Source organism: Buceros rhinoceros, unplaced genomic scaffold (assembly GCF_000710305.1).
Source record: "Buceros rhinoceros silvestris isolate BGI_N320 unplaced genomic scaffold, ASM71030v1 scaffold2928, whole genome shotgun sequence".
Classification (NCBI taxonomy): domain Eukaryota; kingdom Metazoa; phylum Chordata; class Aves; order Bucerotiformes; family Bucerotidae; genus Buceros; species Buceros rhinoceros.
In genome coordinates, this window is record NW_010424918.1 from 35,164 (window position 1) to 44,637 (window position 9,474).

The following is a 9,474-nucleotide window of genomic DNA, read 5'->3' on the forward strand; positions in this document are numbered from 1 at the left end:
CACCCCCTACGGGGCCTTGCTTTTGTCTACCAGCCTGTGGCAGGCGCAGTCACCCTGACAAGGACCTGACACAGACCAGGGTTTGCATAAACACCTGATAAAGATTTGCTCAATGCCTCAAGGCTGTTACTTGGGTGCCTCAGGATCTAGACTCCATCAGTCTGCCTCTGTCTGTGTTTACCCCCAACCAATTAGAATGACCAGAGCTCACACTCGACTATAAAAGGAGCCCTGCCAGAGAACTGACTGGAGTTGGTCCTAGGACCTGACACAGACCAGGGTTTGCATAAACACCTGATAAAGATTTGCTCAATGCCTCAAGGCTGTTACTTGGGTGCCTCAGGATCTAGACTCCATCAGTCTGCCTCTGTCTGTGTTTACCCCCAACCAATTAGAATGACCAGAGCTCACACTCGACTATAAAAGGAGCCCTGCCAGAGAACTGACTGGAGTTGGTCCTCCTCGAAGAACCAGGTTTTGCAGTTGGAAGGCTTTTCCCTTGGATTGGGATGCCACTCAAGGATACTTCCTGGCATTGAGTGACCCTGTGGTTTGGGTACCCTTGAGTGGGAGATTTTCCCCTGTATGAGTAAGTGTGCACACATTGTGGTTCATCTTAAAGGGTATTCCTTAGAGTTTAGGAATTCGTTATGTAGTAATGCATTCCCAACTGACATCTGAACTTGTAATTAATTTTGGCCAGAGTGCCAGGAAATTTTGGTTGCAATAAATCCACAATTTTTGGTTAGCTGCTGCTGTCTGTTTTGTGGGTGCCTCCATGACACAGCACAGCAACAAGCTCTCATGAGAATGTCCTTTGTCTTGTAAGAAAATTATATAGTAACTCAAATGATCCAAAATGAGGCATTTCCCTCCATGGAAAGGATCTATAAAACACACTGTGGGAAAAGCAGCTGGGCTCCATCCAATGCTGCACAAACATCGGTGCCTGGCATCTAAAGTTATGTGAGATTTACTTGTTATCTATATTCCTCTACTTATTCTGTCTTATTAAAACAGTTATTTTACTAAGCTGTTTGTTTCTGGCCTTCCTTACTGAGATTCAGAAAGCACACCCCACCATCTCTCTCTTACCAACACCCCACTGCCGCCACCACCAGTGTAGAACATTCTCCACAACCTGCTGGAGCTTCATTCGAAACATTTGTCTTGTCCAAACACAGTTAGTTTACAATAAGGCTTTTCTGAGGGGCTAGAGCATTAGATGGGAGAAATATGTCGAATTTGTGGGGAAAAACACACACACACTTATAGCAGCACACACAGTCCAGGACAACTGGTGAGCAGGTCCCGGGTCACTTGAGGGAGCTCTAGAAGCAGGCAGGTGGAGGGAGGGAGAGATGGACCCTGGAGCCAGTAGGGAGCCTGAGGGAACATGCCTGTTTCCCATCGCCCACAGTGCTTCTGCAACCACAGCTCCAGTGGTGACAATTTCTCATCCTTCTCCCCTCTGTTCGAGGTCTCCTTTAGCGAGGTGACCAGCCTCTGCCTGAACCAGCTTTGGAGAGCTAGTCCAGCCTCTGTCTGACCCAGCTGCATTATCAGGCTGTTGGTTTCCCGGGCAGGGATTCTTTACTCTGCTCCTCCACTGTTTTTTCTTGCCTTCTTACTCTTTCTTTTGTTTGTTATATTTGAAGCAGCCTCTCTCCAGAGTTCAAGGTTGTGCTCCTTCAACAACCAGTGACTGTCAGCAAGTTCTTGGTGATGCCAGGGTGCCTGTCTTCAGGCTTTTGAGCCCTTTGTTGTGATGGGGAAATCTAAGTGTGGAATGACAAACAGCAGGAGATACTGTCAAGCGTTATCCGCAAAGGCAGTCCTTTTCTCACTGAGACACCAGGAATCACTCTTATGGGCAAGTGTAACACCTCTCCCATGCAGAGCCAGAAACCCACCTCATCTAGCCTAATAAAGTCTTGAGAACATAATTGTTATTAGCTCTGACATAAATACAACTGAAAAAGAAAGGACTGCTGTTACAGACAAAAAGAAAGTAAACCGACAAAAATAACAATGTTTAGTACTGCTACACATGGGTTCTGCAAGTCTGTGGCCGGCCCAAGCATCTGGATGCACTAGCAGATGGTGGAGCCTTGGCTGAAGGTGTTGTTGGCTGAATAGAAGACCCATCTGGTCTGGAAAGACCAAAGTGAGAGTCACTGACCTGGTGAGACACAGAGATCAGATGAAACTAGAGGCCATGGTCATATTCAAGGGACCCATGAATGCATATGTGCTCATGGTACTAAGAGCAAGGCTGTGTGTATGTCTTACTGGTGTACCTCAGGAGACTATAGAGAGCATGCTGGACTTAGCTTCTTCACAGGCTCTTGTGGTTTAAGCCCAGTCAGCAGGTAAGGAACGCCCAGCCACTCACTCACTCCCCTGCAGTGAGATGGGGGAGAGAATCAGAAGGGTAAAAGTGAAAAAACTCATGAGTTGAGAGAAAGACAGTTAAATTGGTAAAAACTGCATATACAAACTAAGCAGAACAAGGAATTCATTCACCAGTTCCCATCATCAGGCAGGTGTTCAGCCATCTCCAGGCAAGCAGGGCTACATCACTCATAACAGTGTGTGACAAATGCCATCACTCCAAACATTCCCCCTTCCCTCTTCTTCCCTATCCTGGGTTCAGCCAGGATAGGGTTAATTTCCACAGCCAGGATAGCTGGACCAAACCAGCCAATGGGATCTTCAATATACTGATGGCATGCTCAGTATATGTAAGAGCGGGGTGGGGGCTGGCCAGAGAAGTGGGCAGTTTAAAACAGCAGCGTGGCTTGGCTTGGTGGCGGCGGCGGTAAGCAGTGTGTTGTATACCACTCACTTTATTATTGTTATTACTGTTGGTTCCTCTCTGTGTTGCTCAGATAAACTTTCCTTATCTTAACCCACACAGCTTTACTTCTTTTTTTATTCTCCTAATCTTCTCCCATCCCAGGGGTAGGCTGCATAGTGCTTAGTTGCCAGCTGGGTTCAAACTACAACATTACCCCAGCTTTATGTGCAGAGCATGACGTCATATGGTCATCAATAACTCTTTGGTCAGTTGGGATCAGCTGTCCCAGCTGTGTCCCCTCCCAAATTCTTGTGCATCCCCAGCCTACTCATTCATGAGGTGGTGTGAGAAATAGGACGGTCCTTGACAATTTGCAAGCCCTGCTCAGTAACGTCTAAAATATCCCTGTGTTGTCAAGACTGTTTTCAGCACAAATCCAAAACATAGCCCCATACCAGCTACTGCGGAAAAAATTACCTCTATCCCAGTGAAAATCAGCACACAGGTACACGGAAGAAAATTTCCCTAAGGGACCTGTAGGGTTGAGAATCTTCCCTTTGAAAGCCTTCAGCTTCCATTCAGCATGTCGACAAGGCAAGTTCCCTGGCTCTTGTGCCCACTCCTCTTTCATATATTTCCCGGGCCACCAGGCCAAGGCCCTGCTGGAAACTTCTGTCCTAGCAGATAAAGCAGCTTTGTGGACAGCTGTACTAACCCAGCCCAGCTAGGCACAGTCAGTCTCAGCTCAAGGACTGTGTTTCCTGCCTGGTGCATTCTGCTCTTAGCTGATTCACCTCAGCTATGGCCAGGTTTCATTCGTTACTCCTAAGTCATATTGGGAGATAGAATATTTATCTCAGTCCATATGCTAATAACTCCATGAGAGGAGCAAAGAACTCTGTTGACAATAGCCATCTGCATGTAACAGAAAACCTCCCACCCCAGCACCATCAAAAAGCCTGAACTTGGGAACTCCTTTCATTACCCAGTACACAAGTAACTTGGAAACCTACACCCTATTGCTTTGTTCCTAAACAATCTTTTATAACATTAAAATACCCAATGACAAGCAAAAAACACAGCTGAAAGACCCCATGTGTAACAAGGTGCCATCAGAAATGCTTGTTGGAGCATGGAAACCATAGAGCAAACAGGGCTTTAATTTGCCTGTGTACAGCAAAGCACTTGTGTCAGGTCTTCTTCACAGTCTTTGTCCTTTAGGAAAAAAAAAAGATTAAAAAAAAGGGGGGTGGGGGGACACTTTGCTAGGACCAGCTATGCCTCTGCTTTGTCAAGGTGGTTCTTGAGTTCAGAGTGCTCTGGGCTTATTCTCTTACTCTGGCACTGACTTGTTCTGTTTGCTCACAGAGCAACCTTCTCTCTGAGTCGGGGAGGAAGGGCTGCAGGATGAAGAAAGGTCAAGGGCACAGGGGAGAATAGAGAGGCTCTGAAGGAAGAGGTAGTTAAACACAATGTGGAGGAGAGTGCAGCAGGAAGAAGAGTAGGAAAATTAGAACTGAGTAGATAAGTAAATACAATCTAATGAAAACAGCACAAGTGCTCTTATTACACTATTTTGCAGTTTCAAAGGTCTGATGTCAGAAGGTGAATATAGATTTTTAGTATCTTCCTTAAGGAAACTTCAGTACTTGTATCACCTAGCACAAGAGAGTAGCCAAGAATGCTTTAGCAGCCCCCCCAAAAAGCTAGATGCTCAAATGCCAACTAGCAGATAAGGAATGAGCAGCCAAAGCTATAGCCAGCTGGAGGTTCCACTTCACACAGGCAGTGAAAGCACACTGTTACCATGTGTGGCTATTTAGCTGCTCCGATATGGCATCACATCTGACCCTTAAAAGTCATTTAAACACCAGTGATCTTCAAATTCTGCAATGACCATTCTGTACTTCATTGATTGCCATCTGTATTCCAGGCAATGGAGGGTCAATCCTGTTCTTTAAAGACCCGGCATCTTTGAACTTTGATGCAGCTAAAAGGCATGTTAGAACCGGGTGTGCCCCTTGCCTAACCAAGTTGTGCCCAGGACACCCGCACTGCAGAGCATGCCATGAATCAACTCAGTGCAGTTTAAGGAATTTGTTATGACAAACCGAAACAGCCTGCTCATGTTTTTTTCAAGTCAAGGGCAGAAAAACCACTGACACCAAGACAGGAATTTTCTGACTCATCAAGGTTATATGATGTGTCAGATTATACATGCAGCTGCAGCATGCTGACCATGGCTGACCGTCTACTGGCTCAGGAAACAGTGCAGCCACATGAGCCACCAGCAGTCCATGGGCATGTAATGCTATTTTTGGAAAAGAAGCATCAGAGAAAGGGATTTTTTCTCCCAGTACACATCATTGGCTGATTGCTACAGTCAAAGCAGAAAAATAATTTCTCAGAATATTTGGTTTTTGAGGGTGTGGGGGAAATCAACAAAGACCTGGACATATCACTATTTGCGTTCGTGCCTGGCTGCTGCAGAACGTAGCACCTCGCTTTGTCTGGAAAGCGAGCAAGCATTCAGAACACATTACTCACAGGCTGCAGCTCCTGGCAAAGTCACCTTCGAGCCCCATAAATCACAGGGAGGCTCGCTTTGTCTGGAAAGCGAGCAAGCATTCAGAACACATTACTCACAGGCTGCAGCTCCTGGCAAAGTCACCTTCGAGCCACATAACTCACAGGTAGGGAAGGAACACTGCACAGTGACTGCAGCGTGCAAAGGAACTCTCCAAAACCACTTGACACAACCCCTGCAATGACCTGTGATATCTGCAGGGCAAGATCCTACTCAGGCATAAACCCACTACCTGTATAGTGGCTCGTGAACTGTGTCCTGTTGCTTTCAAGGATGAGAAGGGCCATTATAGCCTTGTGATTTGATTTCAATATCACAAAACGTAACAAAAGTCCAACTTTTCCCTACTGAGGCTACTCTCTTCCTATGCTTCTCCTACTTTTGAGGCAGAGGAAAGCTCCTGTCGATGGCTATTGAGAAGACTACCTCAGGCTTCTCTAGTATCCAGCTTAATGTGCAATTGTAATTAACGTTCAAGCCACAACTGCAGAGAGCAGCTTCCTCCAAATGTTTCTCACTCAAGTAGTCTGTAGTTCTGCTTCCAAGAACTGGATGGGTTATGGCAGGTTGTGCTTGATGAAACCACTTGAGGAAATAGCAGGAGGCATGCAATAAGGACTTACCCAGAGTATAACTGAATGACTTGGCTGCAACTTTCTCCCCCTCTGTTGTCATCTCAGGACCTGCCCTGTAAAGAACATCCCTGGGCTTCAGCCAGTCATCAAGCTACAAAATTCTTTTCTGTAAGTGAAATAAAACCTAGAGGAAATAAAAAATTAATATAATTTTTCATGCCAAACTTCCCAAGGCTCAGACAGGCTTTCTCCTGGAACTCTGAAAAGACTAACCACAAGGAGATGTAATTTGGTCTCTCTACACTATATCAATTCCCCAGGAATAAAAATTCAGGTAACAGAGCTCAGTACAGGGATCAGTTTTATTTTTCAGAAATACAAGAAAAAGTTCAGCTTTGCTTTTGTCAGATACAGTGTTAAAATTGGAAAGAACGAAAAAATCTGAAGCAGACGCACTGCGTATTTCTTCTGTGAGCTGTTTCTTGTGGAACAGGTGTTGATTTCTTTCTCCATTCCAGATCCAAAGGCAAACTCTAGTCAGGCTGCCAGACTCACAATCCATGCACGCTCAAGATCTAACATTAGTGAAATTCCTGACGATGTATCAGCTTACAAAAGAGTTGGCTGCCTTGACTAAATGCTAAGTTGATGATTTCCCTTCTAAGAAGTGAATATCACATTTCTCAACTTATTCTATCTTGTAAGATACATAAAAGAGGTACTACTATTTCATTCCTAAAACAGCACCATAGAGTTTTCCAGTCCTCTTGACTTGAATCCCTTGGAAGCCAGCTGCCTCCAGCAGCTTGCTGTACTCTGCTGCTGTTCGCTCTTTTCCTTCTGTCTGGACCAACATATTCATCGAGTACAGTTGGGTTTCTAAAGGCCCACTTCTATCTTCATTCAGAATTGACTCAACCAGCAGCACTCCACCGCCTGGTTGAAGAAAGAGAAACAAAACACATGCTGAGCTCTGAGAAGACGAGTTGTTTTTCAGCTGAGCTACTAGGCCAGATCCTAACCCTTCGTTTTGGGAAGAAGCACCTCTACCTTAAGTCGTATTTCAGCATCACAGAAGACCACGAAAGAGCAAAAGCACTGGAGCACGTCCCTGCTCGGCTCTCAAGAGGGCTGAAGGAGGTGTCATGTCTGGAATAGAAACTTCCCATTTCCCCCAGCTGAAATCCACTGGAGCTTACTGGTTTTGCTGAGAACCCAGCTCTGTAGGCAATGTTTTCAAAGCTCTCAGGGTTCAATGTGATACTTAGTGGGATTTTTACTATGACTTATCTAAACAATACCCAAAAATCCCCAATCCTTACACCCAAATTCATTGAAAGAGGAGTCCCTGTAGAGAAGGAGTCTGAAACTCGGTCAGATAAGGAGAACTTGCACCAGGCCCTATTTGGCTCAGTTGCACAAGGCTGGCTCAGGAAAGCAAGCAGCATTGAGACAGGTGTGCTTTGTACTACTGATAGGCAAGAGTCTCTCTGCTCTTCAAGAACTCATACCTACCACTTTTGCAAGCCTTGTAGACTTTTGCCAGCAGTTGCCTGCATTTGTCATCATCCCAATCGTGCAGTATCTTAGATAAAATATACAGGTCAGCTTCTGGAACTGAATCATTAAAGAAGTCTCCTGTAAAGCAAGAATACATGCATTACACAAAACCCCAAAACACAGAGGGCTGAGTTAAGCAGGTATTTTCATTTCTGCCCAGTTCTAAAGACTCTGGGCTTGCCGTGCTCATCACCCACATCAGACAACAACAGAGTTACCAGGTAAAAGTCCTCTATGGCACTGCATAGGGGATTTTGTTCCTGTTCTGTCCCAAGAAGATCTGAAATGTTTAAAAGCAGTAGCTGATCTGAAACAGCCTTTGATGCTCAGGAAAGCATTTGAGTCTAAGTTTTCTCCATTGATAGGAATTCAGATTCATAAAATGTTAAGAAGAGGAGGCAGTTTCTTGTGGTTTCTGTCATGGAAAAAAGGAAATAGTTTTCCCTTACGTAAGCAAATTTTCAAAGACCTTCAGTAACCACAGAGCTACATCATAAATCCCCAAGAGAAAAAAAAAAAACCAGCATATCTCTCACCTCCTAGCACTAGCTTCATCATCATGACTTTTGTTCAGCAACTAATGTACTGCATTCAGATTTTTCTTTCTGCTTTGAAAGAATTTGCTTCTTACTTCGCCATTTCTGCTCCCATTTCTCTTCACCACCGGCACTCATAACATTTCTTGTGTTTCTCTATCTTTGTTTTTATAAACTCCCTTCCTTTCTCTGAGCTTCAAGCAATATTAAGTCATTCCATCACTTTGAAGGCTTTTGTAAACATTATAATTTTTATCTCCCTACACTGATTTTCGTAATAGATGATGCAAAGACCATGCAAGATCTACAGACTGGACAAGAGGAATACGGGCTAGCTCACCGACTTTCAAAGCCTGAAATATCTTAGGACTTGAAAGTCAATCAGTGGTGACCAGAGAAGGAAAGCCCCTTGCTCAGAGCAGACCTGGCACCCCACACATCTGCCAGGAGGCCTGCACAGGAGAAAAGGGATTGTTAAAAAAATACTTCAATTTTGAAAAAAAAAAACTTAGAAATTTTCTTTTTATTTAAGTACCAGTGTTCTGAAGAAATCAAGTAGTTCTGTTCAGGAGTAAAGAGCTTCTGGGTTGTTGAATAATATTAACCACATCATATCTGTGATAGAAGGTAGCTGCAGATGCACAACAGAGACAACCTTGTGGTAGCAATGAACTGCAGACCCAAGCTGGGGAGGCTGCAGTCTGGGACACACTGCCCATATAAGGGGCAGATAGAGATCCAAGCCTCCAGTATAGTACCTCTGACAGGGGCTCAGGACCAATAGCTGTGACAACAATACCTCGCTTCAACAATACACAACAATACACCTACCTTCATGGAAAGCAATACGATGCTCCTCAGGGGGAACAAATCGCTCTTTGGCCACTTGCACGACTTTTGGTAGGTCGTATATTGTGACCGTGGAATTTGGGTACAAAGAAACGTACTCCCGGGCCAAAGCTCCTCCACCTCCTTTGGGGAGAGCAAAAGAAGGTCAGTGCTTACACAAAAACCTGTTCAGCAACACCCCTATGAAGTGATGTAGGCAACAGTGTATTCAGCCTCATGGAAGCTGGAAAGTTACTTTTGCTCCCCACACTTTGCTGAGAGGGAAGGGGAGGGACAGGAGAGACCACCATTCCTGTTTGCACTGCAGGAATCTCCAGTGGGCCCAGCACCCAGGTCTACAGGGTCAGCCCCAGCCCTTACAGATCTTACACACTGCCTCAGCCAGACCCAGCTGTGGATGCTAGAAGCTGGGAGATAGAAAAACAGAGACGTTAAACCAGGCACAGGGGAAGAAGTGATGGAGCCTGCCAATCCTGGCAGTGTTTAGAGCTGGGACAGCAGAGCACTGCAGGGTAAGAGGATGCAGACAATATCTCAATGATATTGACTGAAGGGGAGGAGGGAAAG

General features: G+C 45.1%; 1 protein-coding gene across 1 annotated transcript in view; it reads right to left on the reverse strand.

Moving 5' to 3' along the window:
- Positions 1-6,686: 6,686 nt before the first annotated feature.
- The window catches only part of ASMT (acetylserotonin O-methyltransferase), an 8,059-nt gene continuing 5,271 nt past the window's right edge, over positions 6,687-9,474 (reverse strand). Inside the window, exons 6-8 of the mRNA XM_010140938.1 lie at positions 8,890-9,030; positions 7,478-7,600; positions 6,687-6,898 (exon numbers count right to left, since the gene is read on the reverse strand). Coding sequence (XP_010139240.1) covers positions 6,687-6,898; positions 7,478-7,600; positions 8,890-9,030 — 476 coding nt within the window. The remainder of the gene's footprint in view (positions 6,899-7,477; positions 7,601-8,889; positions 9,031-9,474) is intronic.